The sequence below is a fragment of the Atheta coriaria genome, unplaced genomic scaffold (genome assembly GCF_025399875.1).
Source record: "Atheta coriaria isolate IRGN ID8LTWV9N9 unplaced genomic scaffold, Caltech_Dcor_3.1 hic_scaffold_7_pilon, whole genome shotgun sequence".
Lineage (NCBI taxonomy): Eukaryota > Metazoa > Arthropoda > Insecta > Coleoptera > Staphylinidae > Dalotia > Dalotia coriaria.
In genome coordinates this window covers 5,061,104-5,083,761 of record NW_027045449.1, presented here as the reverse complement: position 1 = coordinate 5,083,761, position 22,658 = coordinate 5,061,104, and the positions used below count along the sequence as shown (strand labels likewise).

Below are 22,658 nucleotides of genomic sequence, written 5' to 3'. Positions count from 1 at the left end.
CTGTCGTAAGCAAAAGAGTCATGTTGCGGTGAAAACCGTAAAGAAACATTTGTTACGATTCGACGGATTGTCGAAAATGACGTTGGGCCAACTCCGCGTGTGTGTGTGTGTGTATTGGCCAAAAAGCCAAGCGGATAATAATAGTAATAAATATTTTTGGGGCGGCGCGTGCAGGCTCGTAAAAAACAGAAATGTCATTAACCAGAAAAAGAACTCGTGAGGAAAACGTAATAAAGGCAGTGGTGAAATTTATACCGCGTGTCATTTAACATCTTTGGTGGAACACTAATTGATAATAAATTAATAAACTACATTCATTACAGCAACTTTTAAAGAAATAAAAGAGTTCATTATTTCAGCTTTTTTTTATACTTACTACTTTTATTTCAGTTGAATTTGAGAACTGGCCGAGTAGTAAAAATAAAAAATTTAGGGAAACTCGACGAAAAATGCCTCGATGTGAAATTACCTAACACCACCTGTGGTGCGCTAACAATTTTGTGCGGTTTGCTGGAAATAATACACAGTGAGATGACGCTTCATCCTATCGAGAGGTGGAAAGTTTACGACCTCTCGCACATAAAAAATGTATCGCGCCATCAAATTTTATCAAAGGTAAAAGGGCCAGCGCATTTGCGAGCAAGAGCTAGAGATGATTTTTTTATCGTGAGTGCGTGTCTGATGCAGAAAGGGCGAATCGTAAAAATTACGCGTTGCTGGCGAAACCTTTATTTTTTATTATTTTACACTTTTATTTCGACCGCAATTTGCGGAAAACGCGCGCCTCCTAAAATTATTCATTACGTCATTACAGTCATCATGTCGTCGGTATCCTCAATAAATCTCACTGCAATGGAAATCTTGCCAGTTATTAAAACGAATAAAAAAACTCTTAAAGAGCTCCACAAAGGTAGGTTATTTTTCTTGCTTGAAATGTGAAAATTTTAAATTCTATTTATAAATCGTTAATTTCAATTTGAAACCGTGTAAAGCGGCTTGTTGAACACTTGTTCTACGTCCATAGCGATTGAACTTGTTTTTCAGTCTAACGGGAACTCACACGACGCTTTTAATACTGATTGAACGCTTTGAGCACTTTCAGCGTCGCGACCATTTGGTGTTGGAGCTTAATTACGCTCTCGATTTGATTGGAAACACACGCCAGTCATCGCGGCAGCGGAAAAGTCGCGATTTCCAAATAATTGGCACTTGCTTCGACTTTCCTTTACTCAAAATTGAGCTAAAAACGCAAAGTCCTATACGACTAGACGGTGAAGTATTGTGGTGTAGACGAGTATAATTTAACCATTTTACTACCTGTCACACGCTGACTCATGTACGACCAGCAAAAATAACATTAAACGACATACAAATAATTAAACCGACAACACTCGTATATATTTCTTAAGCCTGTGCAACAATCACATGCTTGTAGTATTTAAATGCTTAGATTAATGTGATTCATCTGGATTGTTAAGGATTTTCCGGGAATTATTTTTATTAAAACTAAAAGTTCGTTTATTATTTACGACCTCTTTCCAACGCTGCTGCACAGGCAATGATAAAATCGTAATCGACGATGAAAAAAGTTACGCGCGAGTCAAACTTCAATCGCGCTTTGTTTTTCCTTTTCAATCCGCCCGCCGGTATATATTCGCCACGCTTTCCGGTAACATCTATTTTTATTTGTTTTGGACGACGACGACGACGACATTAAGGACGCGCCGCCACAACGTAAATAGACATTTTTAGTGCATCGTTCGGAAAACAATTTTTCAGAATGAATGTTTCATGATTTCGCTTTTTCCTCGCCTGCCTCGTTTGATTCGTTCGTTCGCCTGCCCCGAGGAAAACTTCAACGAGACGTAATCGTTTACCTTTTTCTTCCTTAACCCCACGTACTCTCGCCCTCCAGACATCGATAACTGTTTCATTCTTTCGCTCCAATTCACTTTGTGCACGCGCGTGTGCAATTTTTTACGATTCCATTTTATTTATGCCTTTGCAAAACGTACGCTAGATGGTAGTAGGTTTATCTATTTCGACGTGGCCGCATGGATATCGACGTGAAAAATATTTATGGATAAGATCTTCTTGCGTTTCCAAGGTCCTGGTCTCTCCGTAAGCGATCATATTTATCGAAGCACTCAAAAATTCCAGTCCCAAAGTGTATTTATTGTCGTTTTTTATATACTTGTACCAAGCCGTCGTCGTCCCGCGTATTCTCGGGGGTGTCTTAAAATTCCAGAAATTGAAGGATTTCAGCACAATAGCGACAGAGAAAAATGTGAAACATGTGGCCAGGACATACCAGTTCGATGAAATAAAAGAGAACTGATCGTAAAATCATATTTTTTTTTGTTTGATAATTTCTTTCTGTCGCAGTGAAAAATGGTGAGACATTTCGGTCTGGTTGCAGAAGCTGACCGATCGCAAATCTTTTATTTGATCCCAATGTCCGGGCGTCAAGCGTTAACGAACACGTATAAATGAATGTGCCACGAAATAAAGAAATTGGCACGAAAAACGTTTCTGTCGGCCGTTAGTGTCGATAAGAAATAAATTGAAAAACTAATTGCCAAAGAGCGAGACAGTCACAAAAAATTATCTCGCCTGGCCGTGGGTGGAGAATCATGAAAAACGGTCGAAAAAACAATCATGCGCAAGTTTGACTTTGCTTTGGTTTTCAATCAATACTTTTCTACGCATTAGCACACATTTATTATTAATATTAGTTATTACTTTTGCATGGAATGCAACTTTGTTACATGTTTTCTCGCGGTTTCGCTTTGTTTTCGCAACATTTATGAGTTTTCACCGCGAGCAAGATCTATCTGTGAACGTGTTTATTAAATTTCCATGAAAACTTCGTCGCGCATAAACTTTAAAATACTTTGTGATGAATACGTAATTTAGCTCGCTCGCGCGCTCCGGTGGCAAGTTCGGATTTGCGAGTTTTGAGGTTAAGTGTACGCGGAAAATTAATCTACATGCATTGGAGCACATACACACCACGTTCTATGACTGGTGCTTGCTAGACGAACCGTAAAATCATTTACGATTATTATGCGCACGACGGATGGCGGGTTTCGAACGCGGCCAAGCGCAGTCCATGGCGATGTTTAAAAATTTACAATTTGCAAGAGAGGAGAGAATTAAATCGCGGCGCAAAGGAACGCGAGCGAACGTTTAACATAATCGTTCGCCAGCCGCGAGCGTCCTTTTTAATAAATGCAATTGTAACGCTTTATAAACTGTAATTGCGCTTGATTTATAGTCTTCCGAGCATTTTTCAAAAGCATTATATTATTATGATTTCTTAACCGCAATAACTTCCACGTTTTTGATGTTGAATACCTTAGAAGTTTTGGTTGAAAATTTACTTAATAATTTGCATTGTTTGCTAAACCATTAACACTCTGTTACACTTCCATGCACTCCCACTCAGTGAGCTCTCTGTTCACCTGGCTGTTATGCCCAGTTTCTGCCGCGCTCAAGACTTCCGAGAAACTTTGCAAATGGATATTCTCCAGCACGCACACGGCGACCCATTAAACATTCATACATTTCCTAATTAACTTGGCATTCGTTTCGAGTGCACATGGCTGGTAAAAGGAACTAAATAATAAATCAAGATAAAAATCATAGATAGTTGACAACTGCTTGGTGCATATGAATTTTTCATTTCATATAAAAGCAGAGGCGGAAAATTTGTCGACGAGTTTTCATATTTTCACCGCCTCCTCCATTCTGGACATCGGGTCTCTCGGGTCGAGCTGTCATGAGATATGAGCCGTCTTCATCCTCATTTCTCGTTAAATGTCACCGGTGTCACCATTGTCAGGAGAGTATACTCTGAGCGTCACCTGCCTTTCGCCAGGGTTTCTCAACCGAGGAACGCCGCATTTCAATTTAATAGAATAGACAAACGCGCGGTGGCGGCCAGCGGCCGTAAGTCATCGTCATCGAGATAACTCTAGCCTTGTCCGTATCCTGATACCGGTATTTGTTCGACGTTGAGGCTAACTGAATCCTGCTGACGCGTTGTGAGCACGCCTAACAAGGACTAACGACAGGGACCGCATTCGAAGATTACTAACTTCCTCGGGGACGATTCCGGACGGTGGTAACGTGCTGAAATCCTGCCTTCAGAGTCTTGTTTGTGTGGTTGTCAAACAGAGTGGAAGGTCGATAATACGTAAAGCATGTGCCGGTTCTGATTTTCACACTTTAAAAAATTCTTCCAAGTAATTTAATCATTGAAATAATAACCTGAATAAAATTAATTGAATTGACTGATAATGTCGCATTGTGCGTTGGTGCGTTCAATGTTGCAGCGCTGTTGTTATTAGTTTAACAAGCCGATAAAATGCGGTTACGCCCGTTTGCTCGCGTTCTCACTTCTCTGCCTCTTTGTGATAGCCCGCGTTGAATGTTTGATCGGCGTTTAGCCGCTGTTGGAATTGTTAACAGATTGTGCACGCTCAGCGGGCGCGTTATTGGGTTACGCGAGACCTAATGTTGTTGTTGATATTATAAACATTTGCTGCAGCGGTGGCGGGCGGCGGTCCTGTGCACCGTGCAGCATACTGTACACCGTGGGAGATTATTTACGTTCGCTTCAATAATTGCTCTATCATGAGGTGACCACTGACCGGTGACCGAAGCGCGCATTGGCGAATTTAATGTTTTTGTATAGTTTTGCAGTTGCGCGAATAAACACAATGTTAACGACGTTATTGTCCACTCGCCAGCATGTTTGCTAATTACCTCTTGCACACTTTGATTATTATCATAGGTGCGCTCGGATTAGTTAACTCATTTTATATTTTGTCAACAATGAAGTGCATTATATTTCGAAAAAAACGCGATTAACTTTATAATGGATTTTTAATTAAATTTCTTTGTCAACTCGTGACGACTTTTATTTTTGCATTCATTTACGTTTCATTGGACTCGTCGCTCTTTGAAACAAATTGTATTCGGATTACTTTGAATAGTAATCCGAAAGCGAATTTCAACCAAAACAGTAAAAATACAAACAGCGAAGATTAATGAATTTTAAATTTTGTTTTAAGCCTAATATAAATGTAGCTTTAATTTCAATTAAAAACTCGGCTTGCTTCAATTATTTCTGCTCATAAAGTCATGCAAAGTTTCATGGAATGAATTGAGCAACTTTTAAACGCTTACTACACGAAACCTGAGACTCGTCTGGGGTCCCACTGTACGTACATTGTCACAATTTTCCGTCATCGCAATTTTCGTTTTCGAAACGTGCAAATTGTGCAGCTTGTAAGCATAATAATCGTAACAAAACAAACGGTTATCGTCATGCGAAAAGCATTAAGCAGCGTCGATTGTTATCAACAATTTGTGACACTTAATCAGACCGCTTGAGCACGCACGGATCACGACGACCTGCACGACAATTATTCAATTAGTTTACGGTTTACATTTCTATTACAAATTGACTAATTCCAGCGTGCAAACAAACGTGTTTTGTTTTACGGTTGGGGCGGTTGCATAACTTGATACAGGCATGTAAAGTTTATTTAACTTAACTTGCTTACAACTACAATTGTTGAGCATTTGTTAGACATTCTTGCGAGATGTTTAATGCAAGCTGATAAATGTGTTTTCATTTGTTAGCGTGGCGTGAAGGTGGCTATATCTTGCCATGTTGTGCGACTTGGGGGCGAAGGCGTTGCGTGTGAACCGAGTACGAATGAAAATATGAAAAATCCTTTCGTCACAAACTATGAAATTATCATAAATCTTCATTTCACTCACACACTTTTATTAAATCTAGTAAATCAAATGAAATTATATCGGTTTATTCGTTCGACAATTCGCTTTATTGTTGAATTATTTCTCGTGGTTGCTGTTGCAATTGCAGGCGAAAGCGAGAGACATCAAAATTATTACTTGTTTAAATACGTTTAACTGATTGTGGGGCGTGCGAGTAGCTTTTCCACATCGCGTTTGTTGAGCACCGCCATTTTTGTTTGCGTCGTCTCGCTCGAAAAGTCGATGTTGCCGAAATGCGTTGGCGTATGAAATTCGTTCTCTTGTTCGAATTAATATATTTGTATGATGATTGCCTGAATACTGAATGTGCGCGCCTGAATAATCTGCGTTTACATTCGCCGACTGGCAAACGTCGAACGTAATTTCGTTTTATTTGCTATAATAACACAACATATGCAGGCGCAACATATCAAACATTATTAATCGTGAAAATGCAAAAATATACACACAAAGTAAGTGCCAAATCCACGTTAGTCACCGAATCCCTTCTCTTTGAGCGAAACATTGTCTGTTTGAATTCGGATTGGATTTATCAGTTAATAGGCGGTTGGTGACTTAAATTTCCTTTATACTAAAAAGGCAACGTTACATTTTCATATCGCGTAATAAATTAAAATAAATAATCCGACTGAATTTGTTTCGGCCCGTCTTTGTTCATGTGCTTTTCGGGTCTGTTGGCTCTAAGTTTTTGAAATTATTCTCGAATGTTCAAATCTAAGCATACAGCCATTGCCCACTTTGTTTCAGACCAGCTTTGTTAACAATAAGTTTTAATGGCTCTCGAGTTTTTATGTCAAATATAATGGCACTGGCGGCAGCGACTCGACACCAACTGGTGTTTTCCATTTATGCAAGGGAAAACAAAACGTTAATTTTAATATTTAACGAGCGCGTCTATAAAAGAAAATCGATAAAATTGTTTGAAAAAAGTTTGTTTGTATGCACTTACGAACTTTAATCCTGTCACAACTGTATTTATCTAATTTTCGAGTTAATGACGTTTGTTTAAATTAGGGTCATTAACGTTTCAAATTACAATAATTGCAATGTGTTTGCTGTTCTTATGGTGATTTTTTATTCGTACTCATTTTGCTATGTTTGTGCAAATGACCAAATGTGAGCGGTCGCATCCGAGGAAGATTCAGGTTAGAGCTCGACACTACTCTTAACCTAACCTCAATCAAACAAATTAATAACTGCTTTGTGCGCTCGAACGCACGCCTGGCAGCCGCTTAGACCTTTCTTGTGGAAGCAATTAACCTTGCAGGTTGCAATTATAAATGCAGCACACGCCTCGTCGACGACGAACTTGGGCTTGGGTGAATCTAGAACGATCGAATTTGATTAGGTCAGATCACTTCTCATCTCATCACGTCACATCACATGCCGATGTTAATTCGATTCTGAAGTTACTGCTTCTCAATTTGCAACTTGCGCTTTGTGCAACATGTGTGCGAAACAGTGTTATGCGTTCGACATGTGTCACATGGTTGACATCCTTCGAGCGTAAGATTGTGTCATTGCATCTCGCGACTAGACGTGATGTGAGCCAATAACGTCTGGAAATCTATACTTGGAGTTTATGCGCTTCGCACATCTAGTGAACATTTTGCATTAATGAACAGACGACGACACAGAACGACTGAACACAAGTTGGCTAAAGCAATACTATACGTTCGAGCTTTGACTTAATCAAGTTTCTTCGTATTTACTTAAGATATGTCGCACGAAAATAATATTATTTTTTTTTAATTTCTTTTATTTTTTCCTGTATCTATTTGTTATGTAATCATATTTTTTTTGTTTCTGGGGAGTCGCTTAAATATTTGAAACCAGACTGAACTCTCTAACGTAGTGTAGACGTTTTCCAATTTGAGATTTTCGTGCGCAAAATTCGAAAACAAGCAAATAATCCATCGGATTCCATCGGTTTACGAGCAATCGCAGCGGAATCTGGCGCTTTGTTTACGCTCTCGCTCAATGCGCCTGCGAGAGCATCTCCTAGTTCTAGCCCCTAACTTGAAACCGAACTGAATGCGAACGTTTATTTATTTAAATCGCTGTTTACGAACGCGGTGACTGGTCGTGCATATCTATTGCGCGTTTTCGCGAATAGACCAAGTCGATTTTCTTCACTTTTCCGCAATTTCCTTCGACGTTATGTATTTCGTTTTTGTATGTTGTATGTTTCTGTGTCTCGCCGCGTCGGTTATCGCCGCTATTTTCCAACACTCGTACATTTGATATATTTTGGCACACGCGCGGCGCGCACGTTTCTCCAATAAGAAACAGCGACTACACTGCTGCTCCGTTAAAGTTTAGGGTGGCGGGTGTGCAGGGTCGCTTATCTGGAAAAAAGTGTTTCCGATTAGGTTGCGCACTTTTCCACACCATGTGGACGTGTGTGTGTGTGTGCGTAGATGTGAGTTTGTGTAAATGTTTGTATATCGGCGACGTGGTTTGCGCGGAAAACGGAAACCACTCGAAACGTGTGACGGGCCGGAAATATAAAAGCCGCGAAAGTACTTCGTCACTATACTAATAAGCGCGCGAATCGAGGGATGTGGGAATTTATGCGCGGCGATATAAGACGGTGCCGGGCCATGGGAAACCTATTAAAAGCCGAAAAAAAAGGTCAGATAAGCAGCCCGAACCGCCAATCAAATCGTATGCTAAACTGGTTGGTATTTAACGCAATCGTAAACATTTGGTTTAGTTCATTAACGATGTTTCCTCTTTTATTATCGTAGGTTTACTTACATTGCATACATTTGATGAGAATTTAATTTTTACGAATTCCGTCACAGATTAAATTCTTGCAATTTTTACTCTCTGACATTCCTCGTTTGGCTTAATTAACCACACCCGACGCGATGTGCGTAATAAAATGGCGTAATTTCGTTTAATTAAAAAACGTACTCCAATCATACGGAATTACTGCATTTCACCATTTTCACACTAATTTTCCGTCTTCTTTCTCTGGACGTCGCTTCACTGTAGTGAGCGAATTTCTATTTTTGTTTGGACTTCGTTCTGATTAAAGCTTTTTATATGCGATACTCTAGTTTTTACCTTGCGTTCGCAAATCGCATGGCAACTACGCGCATAAAACGTAATCATCGCTTTGGCTCCGCTAAAGTCGTCTGAAAGGTGTATACATACAGTTTTATGGAGTATTGAAATCGAACGAAAGTAACCATTTTCTAACGCTGTGCAGCGTACTGTAATGTTTTTTGTTTTTATTTCGAACTGCAAATTTCCATGTTATTCGGTCGATTGCACCGCACAACGTGCATCTAATCATTAATCGATTTTTATCGCTTAGTGAAAATGTAACATAAAGTTTGAGACGCCTGGATGGTGAAAAAAAGTAAAAGTTCTAATTGTTATTGCCATTACTAAATATCGATTTACTTGTTGGATGCGTTTTGAAACTAATCGTTTTTAATTTTATTTGTTTTGATTTGGTTGCAAATAATTGCGAAGAAAATCGATTTTTCAGTCGGCCAGCGACCTTTTTAGCCGGCTTTCTTTTGCTTTAAAGTTTTTTTGTTAGATTCTTGCAAACGTTCAACGGTTATACCTAACAATTTGACGCTGCCTTAGTTGCAGCTTGCTTATGCTGCGTTTTTGTTCTCCACGAACTTCATAAAACGCACACGCTACCCTCGCCATATTGTTGTACGTACCTTAGCTTCAAAGTTTTTATAAAAACGGTATTAAAACTAAAGTAAACAATTTTGTTAATTGCAAATATAAATCGGGTCTGAGGCTACCGTATAAACAAACGGGTATTGTTTGGTTGTTAAAAATAAACAAATGAATCGATAAGGTAGCCATATTGTGTTTGTGTTATACTACTCTATGCATAGGCCATTGTTTCATTGCGCCGCGTTCTTGTTACAATTTGTTTTCCTCTGGCTCTGGCGATATTAATTTTACAATCGAAAGTCGGCGGCGCTCGCCATTCCAGCGAACTGAAATAATAAACTCTATTATTTATGCGCCCATTCAAACAGTTTCGCTCGGCTTTTGTATACGGCGTGAAGGAGGCATGAATTACGGAATTACGAAATTACAAAATGGGAAGTTGGAATTCGCCTCGTCCTTGAAAACGAAAAATTGCGTCGCCCATGTACTATTCCGCGTTTGGATTTGTTGTGTAGCTATTGGGTTGTTGAACTTCAGCAAATAATTTGTCATTTGTCACATGCGCGACTAATTGAGTCAAGCCTGCAAAGCGTGGAGTGTCGCTTGACTAGTTTGGTATTTGCGTCGCCAACTGGAAAAACGGCAAAACGACAAACTCACCTGCACGAAGAGAGGACGCCAACGAAAATGTTTGGAAATTGTAAACTTGCTTTTCCATTTAAATGGAAATCTTTTACTTATCGAGTGTCGCCACTATGGATCGTGTTGTGCCTTCGTCTTGGAAGTGCATTAAACTTTTCGAAAACTTGCAGGTGTACGTAGGTCCTGTTGCGTTGTTCTTTCGTTTTTCACCAGCTAAAGTGGTGCAAAACAACGGAACATTGGCAAAGTTTCCGCTCGCAAACACAAACATGTCGTCGCGACCGGTGTGGCATACTTCCTGGAACGATTTTCTCCTTACCCTGTTTTTCGTCGCAGTGATGCAGCACCACCTGCAAACGTAAAACTCTGCTTGCTTGACATTCGAATGATGACTGATAAAAAATCACAGCTCACAATGCCATTTGACGATCGGAATCGCTTTGTCGCCTAACAAGCTTTGCAGTTTCATTAAATAAACGCGTCGGGCGCAAAAGGGTGCGAAGTGCACGCGCCCTCCGCGTTCGCTTGACAACCTGGCTGGCAGGACAGCGCATCCTGTCGCGTCGCCTCGGCGAATTTCCAATAATCCATCAATGTAACGTCGGAACGATTCAATTTCCGGTCATAAAATTATCGACTCCGCCACCGGCAGCGTCGACGCGACAACATGCATTCGGTCTGGCCAGCCGCCACCAGCCGAGCGGCGATAACCTAATACTGTTGGCGGGGTCGAGATTTGCGTTTTAATTGGGAAATTGGGAAATTACGTTCGTGTGTGCATGTCGCCTATTTTGTTTGCTTACATTCCGCATAATACAAAACAAGTTATATCAAAACAGAAAAGCTTCATGGAAAATAATATATCCGTTTAGTTTACTATTGATTTTTTAGCTTAATTTAATTATTTTGCATCATCCGCAAAACAACACTGCAGCTTTGCATGATATTATTATTATTATTATTATTAAATGCACTTTATTTTATATTCTGTATATGGTGCATTGTATTTGCGGTAAGTGCCTTCTGTCATTTTCACATTGCCACCGCTGCTGGAATTTCGAAATTTCTGCGGCAGTCAAAAAATGCAATATTGTCAACCGGGCCTCTAGATTGATTTATATAAATCGCGCATGGACTCTACGAGCGCATTGGTGCATGGATGCATGCCGCCTGCATTCTCGCACCGCACAATACCCATTATTACCAGTGTGAGAAGGTGCAAAACGCGAATGCTCTCGAGCATGCCGTCCGATTACCACCGCGCGCAAAAAAATCACGCACGGTTCGCCGGCTTACGCAATCAATTACATGACGGAGACGGCGAGAGGAGACCACTGCCATTGGTTTCATTACGTAGGCGTTCGTTGTCCTGCGGTGTGTGTGTGTGCGTGCGATCGAGGAAATTTAATTAAATCGGCCGTATTTTGCCTCTACAATGTGTACGAATCGAACGAACGTTTCCCTAAACATTCATTCCGGCACGCATGGAAATCATAGCTTGTCGCAAGTTACAAATTGCAAGATAAAACTTTTATTTCTAACTTATCATTTAAATACTAATCTGTATTTACACATTACCCGCGCCGGCATTATCTATTTTATTGTATTCCCAGCGGTCGGTATCAACGTGAAATTGACCGACTTGGCTATACTTAATTGACGCTTAAACGTAAAACGCGCGGTGAGCGAAATTTTAACAACACTCAAATTGCTAATTAATAAATTAGTATACACGGGGCGCGGCGAGATTGAGGGACAACAAAACGAGTGCTCATATGTGTGTGTGCGTGCGGCTGTCGCTCGGTTTCGTTATTAATTTCGAAAGTTCTTGAAAATGAAAGTAATCCGGCTAGCGCCGGTCGCCATCTAGAGCGATACCAACCATTTGTGATCGATAGGACGGCCGTTTAGTTAATTAAAACAAGGAAGCCTTTCGCACCACATATAGACTTTGTTCCTATTTCCAGGAATGAATTCCGTGATTTGCGCACATAGGTTCACAAATATACACAACACAACATTGTTGTTTGATACAAAGGAAAATTTGATACTCGCTGAAATTTTAATCAACGCCTGAAAGCTGCGTATACATCTGCGTATGATTCATTTTTTATTTGTATTTGGTATATGCGTATGTTTGGTGTGTTGATTAAATTTCGTACGTTGCATGTAAACATGCAGATTTTCCTGGTGTCGGATTGCAATCAGGTGTGATATGTTGTGAAAACACAACATATGCCCAAGCAAACATTCGATCCGCGATGAGACAAAAGCTCTTTGTTTATTAGTATTCGCGTCGATACGCGGTTAAATCAGGGATGCTTAGGGTCGCGGATGAGAGGATCAAACTGTTTGCTTCGAAGATCTATTGATCCCTTTCAATTCACTGTCAGAAGATATCCGTACAATATCTCCAAACCCACTTGACAGAAGCTATGATTTGATTCAATCATATCAGAAGGCAAACACTACCTAGGTCCACATTTTATAATCTAGTCTAGACTAGACTTGATGCAGTGTTTGTATCTACGGCGAGTTTTTATTGTAATTGAATACATCTCCGGGAATCGATCATCTAACCATACCTTTTTTGGTGGATTAATTGTTGCTTGTTCAAGAAGCGCTCGTTCTGTAAAAGGTGAAGAAGCGTGCGCCCGATCAATTTGCGCGTACTTACTCCATCGGCATCACTGCTGATTGGTCGGAAGCACTAGCCGTGAAGACGTCGGGAAGGTCCGTGTGCGCTTCTCGCGTAACAGAACAATAACCCAGAAGTGGAAGACGCTGGAAGGTTAACGAACTTTTTGTCGTTCGCACGTAACAGAACCGCACACTTGCTCCAACAATGTACGAGTATATGCCTGTGTTTGTGTTAAATAAAATGACGGTAACAACAGTGCCGGCTGTGCCAAGATGCTAAGTATCGCATGCATATTATTGAAATACATTCGAGACACATCCAGGTCTGCGGAGTCTTCCAAGATTCCCAAGACTTCTGAGACCGCCAAGTTTACTGTTACGACGCTTTTCTTAAGCCCACTTGAACACATACTACATACTTATTTTACAGTATACTTAGTTAATGATGAAATAATATTGGAAGCGTATGTTTTAATTTACAACTTGAAATGCGTCTTGAAATTTATGGCTACGTGATTCAGAATTTTGTAGACATATTTAGAATGACACTGTATGTACGTATATGTGGTGCATGCAATATCCATAACGAGCGCGTTGTTGTCTGTAATGGAAATTAGGCTGTACGTTGCCAGTCTAATTATCATTAAACGCGAACGGCATACACTGTTTAATCATCAAATAATTAGCTTGATGCGAGTTCTAAACACGCTTCGGTGCCATTTTAGCTATCTACGCGGACGATTCCAACTTCTCTGGACAACATGAGTCTGTTTGACATTTGCATTGCGAATTTCCAAAAAAAAAGTGCACTCTCCGAAATTGGAACATGCTATCCAAAAAAAAAAAACAACCTACAAACAAAATAAAAGACAAACAAACACGCATCGACCCGCAAATTCTTTTTATTGAGGACGTCGTTCATGATTTGACAAAGTTTGATTGGTATTTTCTTTTTTTACGAACTCAAATAAAAACGACGTGTTTACGCGCAGTAAAAATCAAATAACAAGCGTGCAACTTGCTGGCGAGCTGGGGTTATTTTCAGTTTTATGTTGTGCGCGAAAGACGAACCATTGGAAGAGAGGTACCCCGCGGAGTTTTTCGTTTGATGAACTCGAACTCGAGTAAACTTTAGCCGAGCTTTACTTTCCGGGTACACTCAGCCGCGAGGCGCATCGTCGGCTTTGTTCTTTCGTGTCGGCAAAGTTGTGCCGAGTCGATATCAAAGTCAAAGTTATGTTATGGTCACACCGATGGCACGTCATCCAGACAACAACAACATGGCCGATAAGCGGTGCGCCATGTTCGCTAGATTCGTCGACCTCGGGCGGCGCTGAGTGGATCGGGAACCGTTATATCGCTTCGGACCGCTCGATGTGGGGCACACGCATGACCAGGCATTGCCCGCGGTCGCGGCTCAAGACATATCGTCTCCAAAGTGACTATGGATTTGTTTTACTTCGGCGTGTGTTCTACCTTCGATTGATTTTCACGCGGCGTCGAAGTGAACAAAGTTGGTTGCGAGCGTGAACGCGACCGGTCGTTTCGCTGGGTGTTGTATGGGCCTGGTGTTCGGGGCGTTAATCGAGCGTGACATGAAACAAATGTTAAATATTATATTAGTAACAACAACTATGCTTTGAGCATAACAGAAAAACAGAGTGAATTATCGACGCAAATAAGCGCAACAAAACATAATAAATATTGTATGCGTCCAGGATTTCAGCTAATAATAGCTAACGATGTAACGCCTGCAAGTGCTGCAACCAAATATACGAGTATCACGGGGTAGCAAGCAACACATTCGCTAGCATGCAAATCAAAAGTGTGTGAAAATCGCGTGTCGTGTAATACAAACCGCTCGCGATCGTTATCGACACGACATCCGCGCGTAAACCAACCCCACCCACTTCGGGCAATATAAAATCACCCTCTTTGCATAGTAGTGATTCGTTTTTTAGTTTTCATTTCCCGGCTCTTGGCTGTGATCGAAATGTGGAAAAATTCCATTGAGTGCGGAATAAATTTCGCCTCGAATTAAATTTGAATTTGAAAACAGTCGTTTTACAAATCGATTTTTTTCCGTGTTCGACATTCCACCAGCAGCAGCAGCGGAAATTTGCACCAGAAAAGTCACTTTCGTAATCGATAGCCACTCGTACCTAACCTATAACGTGCGATTCAGTCCGGTGCAGTGTGTGCTCTTGAACTTTTCATTTTCAAATGAAAAATGTCCGGTTGCAAAATGTGTAACGATCGAACAAACGAATGTGTTTAGCGTTTTGCACGTTCGACGAGATGGAAAATTAATTGCGAAATTAATTTATGCACATTGCGCTAGTACTGCGCCTGACACTTTTCATCGCCAACCGTATCGTCCGCATCTGCACAGTTTACATTTCACACCTAATAGAATAGTGTACTGCCAGTACATGAATTTCGCTTCCATGAATATGCAGCATTCAATAATAAATATTAACGAAGTTCGTTTAATTTTCCGCGGAAAATAAAAATTGTGATAATAGTAATTTTGACTTGTCATTTTAATATAAATTGAAGTAAATATTTATGATGGTTATTATGTGTTAAGGTCTGTATTCACTTTTAATAAATACTTTTATTACACTCTTCATGCCTCGTCGCCTTTGGTTGTGTGGTTGTGTTTTGAATTAAATTAGAAAAGAAAGTGGACTATTACAACTTGCTACACACGACTCTCGACTTAAGTTATGGTAACTGTGTCTAAGTTTGCTTAAGCCGTGTTGGCTCGGCGGACACTTTTTGACATGGACATTATGCTCTGATTATGATCATTAGCTGCTTAATAAACGCGACTCACGGCGGATTTTAGTCGCGGTATAGGTGAAGCATATTATTATAAATTTTTTTTTTCACTCAATTTATTTCAGCTTAAGCTGAAATAATCAATTAATGTAATATTTACCGGCCGAGTTATGAATATTTTTGATCACTGTCTTCCAATAGTAAAAATAAATGCGTGTGCGAAATTCTATTTTCAAATACGTCAAAGAAATATTGAGTTACTGATGTTTTTGTGATATGGCATGCAAATTGAAATACTCGGACAGCTGAAGTCAGCTGCTCCTTTTTGTACGGCCAAATTTCAATTTATTTTGACTCCGGACTTTAGTTTTCCTGCAAGAAACGTGCTTTTGATCAGAAACTTGCAAGTTGTTCGTGCAGGTCGGTCTCCTAACTTAACGCATCCACTTAGCGATGTGTGTAAGTGACGTGCAGGCTATTAAAACGCAACTATGTGCGCGTCGTACACGAATCCCGCCAACTTGCCGGGTCGCCCTTATGGTTGCGGCTTTATGTTAATTGCGTTTGCCGCTCATATCGCACGGACGCGTATAATAAAGCGACTTGCATTCATTTTTCCTTTGATTACTTCGAACGCGCGCGCGCACACAAAGTGCACAAACGAATGCAAAATAACGCCGACGAGAGTTGCGCGAGCAAATAGCTTCCAGTGGGTGGCCGGCATGTCGCCGGTCCGCAAGACTGAAAACAAATTCATAATGCACTTTTTATGTCCGGCCATGGAACGCAACAAAACATCGTATGCTAAAGCATAACGAAATATGCTAACATTCAGCGCTGAATTGGACTGGACTTGACTATGGGCTCGGTTTAGAATGGCAAAGAAAAGGTAGAAAAGCGCGACGTTTTTGCACAGCAACAGGTCAAGGATAAGGTTATGTGGGTGGTTAGTTAACACACGCAATCTCGAAAGTTAAGCAGCACGAATCGAACCGCTTTTCGGCTCGGTTCAGGGCTCACTTTGCATGTATCAAACGATTAAAAATAAAAATGCGTGCATGGCCGGATGGTGGGGCTTCTCCTCTGATAGAAAAGCCTCCAACACATGGTAAGATGTCTAAACATCAAACAAATTGCCTTTGACTCACTGCCAATATTCGACGACGACGTGTTGCAGCAAAATCAGCCGCATTACATAAAATCACTCTTACCAGCACGCTGCCCAAATAAATGTCTTCGGTAATTGCTATAAATGCAACATTCAACACATATATCATCCCAAGAATTCTTATTACCACAACACCATGTATATATCTCAATTTAAGTGAATTTGAATTTGAACCAGGCGGCTGTAAATCATTTTTTAGTTGAGTTTTATCGCGATAAAAGATCATCCTCCGTGGCGGATAAAAAATAAACATCTATTTAAATAGATGATCGCGGCGTGCACAGGCCACAAGGAAACGAACCGATGCGAATGCGCGCAATCGTACGTGCGGAGCATAATGGTGGTCAGGAGTTCAGTTACAGTTATGCTTAACGCCGGTTGCACTCAAAGTTCTTCGCCGTTTGCTCAACTGTGTGTTGGCAGCGGTACAAAGAATCTGGTCGTGACTTGCCGCCGCGAAGATAAGCGGAATCGAAAAGAGCCGCGCCGAGATGCAAACGACATTAATTCGCCTCGCTACGGAGAAAAGTTTTGCGCGCGCGCTCGAGATGTAATGCAAGCGATGACTTCCTGCGGCGCGCCGGCGGCGTCGCCACATTAAAAGTTCATCATTCAAAATTTGCCACTTTGTAATTCATACGTAATTGCATTGCACGCCAACTTATAAGATTCTAATGTAATAAAAACACACCAATGACGAGATCGCGACGTGCCGCCTGTGCGAGTAGAAAAGAATTTTTGTTTCATATATACTCATCATATAAATCAAGATTTTCGAATTTAATTCTGAATGCGCACGCGCACTGAATTTAGATTCTAATCATTCTAATGGTGGTACTTTTGCACACGGTTGACGGCGTGATCGTCTTTTGAGAAGTTTGATGCTAAACTTTCGACTTTTGCCAGACTTTTAACATGCGTCCGAGATGGCGAGCAAACACAAAAAAGCACGGAAATAAAAAGTTCAAACTTTGCGATTGCGCTAACTTTAGCCAGGCCTGTCAATTAGCGTCAGCCTGTTTCACTCGGCTGAAACAAAACGCGCTTAAACATACGCAATAATTGAATTGTTAACCTCAACTTTACGCTATTCAAATACAATACATAACGAATCTACGTACATTTGAAAGGTTTCGTAGAAATCAGAGCAAATAATGTTAAACCACAGCTCTTTTTTCTGATATTAATATATATTTAAAGATTTTAGTACCTTGCACAGTTTACACATTTGCATGCCTTTTGCTATCGTAGAATCTTAAACGCTGTGTAATAATTGTGTACGTGTGTTGTGCTGTATAGGCAACATTTTATACGCTTCGCTTTACAGTTGCACATTATGCAGTTATTAGGCGCATGCTGACCGGACTATCAGACGATCGTAATAAATTCGCATTACGTGCGACTGCATTATTCAGCTTTCTTTCCGGCCGTACTATCGTACGCACGCGGAGTTTGCGCATTGCGTAATTGGAGAATGTGCGACCTTATTCGTCGATCTAAGAGTTTATGGGCGTGTATTGTTCGCTTAACCTTCGATTAACGGCTATTATAATTGAAGTACACGTTTATAGATTAAATATCGTTAAAAATTAAATTTCATATTTTTTGAGGTTAGATTGGTGGGCCTTGACTAATGAATTTTGTAAACATTAAACGCTTCGTTTGGCTTGACTTAACAGTGAAAGGTAGACATATAATTAATAATTTTGTATGCGTTGAGTGATCTAGTTGTATCCGGCTTGTTATAAATTTCGCCGAAAAGAGCCATATTTCTCTGGTGTGTCTACGCGTCATAAAGGTTGCCTACGGCGTTGTGGTGTGTTGCTAACCTCACATTCCGACTTCTTTTCTTTGCCTGCTCGTCTAACTACTTTCTTTCGCTTAATAAGTCGAGCAGTCAATTTACACGCTATCTTTGATCTGGCTGGAATTCCACGCGGCGTTGATAGAACGCAAACAGTTAACGATACATCAAACGAAATCTAAACGAAGCTGTCCACCATTACTTGTGAGTTTTGTTCCTTTTTCTCAAAGCAAAGGTTTTGTCCGCACGCAACAATTGCCGATCGGTGAAAGGTGTTGACTGTTGAGTTATTCGCGTCTCGGATGCTGCACGCGTGCGCGCCTGCATTGCTTTAGCATGCAATTGCATTTTCCACGCGTTCGGATGCTTTATGCGTATGTGCTGCGCCGCCGTGCGTTGTTTACGGCACCAGGAAGCAACGAACCGGGCGCGCGCGCCGTGTTAATTACGCGCTGTGTACGCGAACCTCGCAATATTCTCTCGCGAGAGTACGCGCTGAGCTGCGTTGTTGCGTAAGCCGTTGTGCAGAGCGCGCCCGTCGTGTCGAGAGTTGTGTGTCACGGTCAGGGCCAATTTCGCGCTTTTGTAACCTCTGTAAAGTTCCTCGACGGCGCGGCGCTTGTTTTTATTTTTGGATTGCGGTTTGTCTGCGCTTTTTTTTTCTCTCACACATGCGTACACGATTCTTTGTGAGCGTATAAAGTAAGTCGAGCATTGAAATCTCTCACAATCAGGACATTATTGAACGTGTTTTGTGCATCACTTGAACTCGTTATTTATATTTTAATTTTCTTATCATCGAGTTTAAACATGAATACTTTTTGTGGCATTTACTGGTATATACCTATATATGAAAGCATTTTGTTTGTGATTACTCTCTCCTAAAAGTGATTTAAGTTTACGTCAGATAATTGGATTGTTTTGCTGGCCTTAAACCACATTTGAATTGTTTTCTTTCTACCTAGCGGGCTGCCGGCATTCTCAGCAAGGCTAATATTTCAATATTTCAGTTGAACGCACGCTTTCTGTGCGCATAGCTAGCGCGCTGTCTGCCTGTGTCCGACGAACACAATGAGCAATCGATGGAATTTCAATTACGCGCAAATGCATGCCGTGCGCTGGCCGCGCGTACAATAATATGATTAATAACTGATGAATTTCGCAGGAGATGTCTGCCCGCCAGACATAATAACATTTGTAATATCGGCATGGCGTCCCACACCGGCACTTCTCCAATTTCCCATTTGTAGATGAATATTACTCCACTTCGGGCGAACATTCGTTATTGATATTGTTCATTAATAATGCAATGCTGCATGTATTATTGATCTTGGTTACAATTTAACGTACCTATAATAATTGCGGTAGCAATTAGTATCATGTCGGTAAAGGTGGAGGGCTGTTTGATCTTGCGTACAGTGAAGGCTAATGAAGTTTTATATTAACTTGTTTTTGCAAATAAATTTGCAATACTAACGTATTATTTTTTTCTAATTTTAGCAATTGTTTCGCTCGCAACAAACGCAAGCGACGACACCGAGCGCCGCCACGCAGCTGCAGCTTCTTCAACAACAACAGCATCAATACTTGGCGCAGCAGCAGCAGGCGGCCGCTTTCCCGCAGGCAGCTGGCCCATACTTGGTAAACGCCCAGCAAGATCCACAGTATCTCATCCCGGCGCCGCCATATTATGGTGTTGCCCCGTGGGGCGTGTATCCGGCAAACCTCATCCAGCAGGGTGCAAGCAACGGCGCACGGAGACCACTTACGCCAAACGGCACCGCCGAGGCTCAGCAACAAGTACAGGTATGCAAAGACTGCGTAATGTGAAATTTCAACAAGGTGGTTACATGTGTCACTTAATTATTTTCAGCCACAAGTACCTAGTGGTTACATCCTTCCCTACTATGATCAGAACGCGGCTCCCATCCTCATGGCGCAGGGCGCTGCGATGCGCAACGGCACACCGATGCGACTCGTTTCGCCAGCGCCGGTGCTCGTCCAGCCGCAAACCTCCAGACAGACACCGGCCGCCGCCTCATTGTACTCCAGCACACCACAGAACCTCTACGGTGCCAACGTGAACACCTCTGTCAACGGCACTACGCTTGGAGGTAAGTTTCTGTTTAATTAATCACAGCTGTTCCATTACGCTTGCAATCTAACACGTGCTTAATTTACAACAAATACCGCATTAATTGTTTTCACACGGCGGTTGTAGACCGACGTGTTTTGTATATAAACATTTGGTGTTTGTTTACGTGTTGTGTAATCTACTAACTTTCGGTGTCGGTTAGGTGTGGCCCAAGGTTCAGGTTTGTTCCCTACATTGCACGCGCCCCCGTCTGCCCCATTCGGCAGTTCCTCGCTTGGTACGATTGGCTCTTCGGCCGCAACCACCACGTCTTTGCATACAGGTACATTATTAACAATCACCGGACCTATTTTATACTCGCAATTTGCGATGCGGAAACGCCGTGTGTTGTGGTCTGCTTCTGAACCGGCTTGACCAGTTACAATTTGCGCTGTCCGCATTTGCATTTTGGGGTATAAAGTGTGGTTTTTCACCCCGCGTGAAACAGTTTTGTGCGATCAGCTTCGGTGGTCACACAATCTTGATTCAAATTTTCATCTTGTAAATAAAAGCGATACTAATATTAACATTAACAATCACGCTGAGAGCGTCTCGCTCTATTTGCTTCGGTATCTAACACCGCCGCGCGATGACGTTCGTTTGTAACATGCCTATGTTCTCATTAGGGCTCGGCCTGACGTCGACCACAACTGGCCGCCGCGACTCATTTGATCGCAACACGTCCGCGTTCTCGCCATCGTTGGAGTACCGCCCGAAATGGCCCGCTTCTTACGGTCTTGGCAGCAGCCCCAGTCCTCTGACGGGCTCCTTGACTCCGCCGCCCACAGCACCGCTACAGCTCGGCAACCTGGTGAATTCGCGTGTGCTTTCCGCCGCGCCTGGCGCCGAGGCCAAGTATCGCAACTCGGTAGCTTCTGGTCTCAGCTCCGCCACTACTATGTTCGGCTCCAACAGCTCGCTCTTCACTAAGATCAACTCGCTGAACACCACCGTGTCAAACGCATTGGACAAAGGCCCACAGGGCAGATCTCGCCTCCTTGAGGACTTCCGCAACAACCGCTTTCCGAATCTGCAGCTTCGCGATCTCGCGAATCACATCGTCGAGTTTTCGCAGGACCAGCACGGATCGCGCTTTATCCAGCAAAAATTGGAGCGCGCCACCACTAACGAGAAACAGATGGTTTTCAATGAGATCCTGTCGGCCGCCTACAACTTGATGACGGACGTTTTTGGTAATTACGTCATCCAGAAGTTCTTCGAGTTTGGCACTGCTGAGCAAAAGACCACATTAGCGCAAAAGGTGCGCGGACACGTATTGCCTCTAGCACTACAAATGTATGGATGTCGCGTCATCCAGAAGGCCCTGGAATCTATTCCTGCTGAACAACAACAGGAAATTGTGCGAGAATTAGATGGACACGTGCTGAAATGTGTCAAGGACCAAAATGGAAACCACGTGGTACAGAAGTGCATCGAATGTGTGGACCCGAATGCGTTGCAGTTCATCATTCAGTCATTTGCCGGGCAGGTGTACAGCTTGTCGACACATCCGTACGGATGCAGGGTGATTCAGCGCATCCTGGAGCACTGCACGCCTGAGCAAACTTCGCCCATCCTTGCCGAGCTGCACACCCACACGGATCAGCTTATCCAGGACCAGTTTGGCAACTATGTTATTCAACATGTGCTAGGTAAGAATTGTACCGAATGTAACCTACCATTAACCACGTGAAGGCGGTAGCGTCATAGAATGGGGAATAAGTCATTTTGCATTACAGAACATGGCAAACCGGAGGATAAGTCTCAACTAATTAACACCGTTCGCGGCAAGGTGCTGGTGCTGAGTCAGCACAAGTTCGCCAGCAATGTTGTTGAGAAGTGTGTAACACATGCAACCCGCAACGAGCGGGCTTTATTAATCGATGAAGTCTGTGGCTTCAATGATAGGTAAGATATGTTATTATCTCACTCTTCTACCGGGAAATTGTTTCGTCGTTTTCCTACCCTGTGCCCAGAAACGTGTTTTCTAGGAAATTGTTGTTGTAATAACGTCCATTTTGTGG

At 41.9% G+C, this 22,658-nt stretch overlaps 1 protein-coding gene across 4 annotated transcripts in view; it reads left to right on the top strand.

Annotated features, from left to right (window-relative positions):
• The window catches only part of LOC135796675 (maternal protein pumilio-like), a 110,620-nt gene that overhangs the window by 82,158 nt on the left and 5,804 nt on the right, over positions 1–22,658 (top strand). For 3 of the 4 annotated variants that reach the window (XM_065308796.1, XM_065308795.1, XM_065308798.1), the window contains 5 exons: positions 20,001–20,306; positions 20,374–20,614; positions 20,798–20,917; positions 21,261–22,286; positions 22,374–22,542. In XM_065308796.1, the coding sequence (XP_065164868.1) occupies positions 20,001–20,306; positions 20,374–20,614; positions 20,798–20,917; positions 21,261–22,286; positions 22,374–22,542 (1,862 nt within the window). The remainder of the gene's footprint in view (positions 1–20,000; positions 20,307–20,373; positions 20,615–20,797; positions 20,918–21,260; positions 22,287–22,373; positions 22,543–22,658) is intronic. The other variant, XM_065308797.1, reaches the window with a different exon arrangement.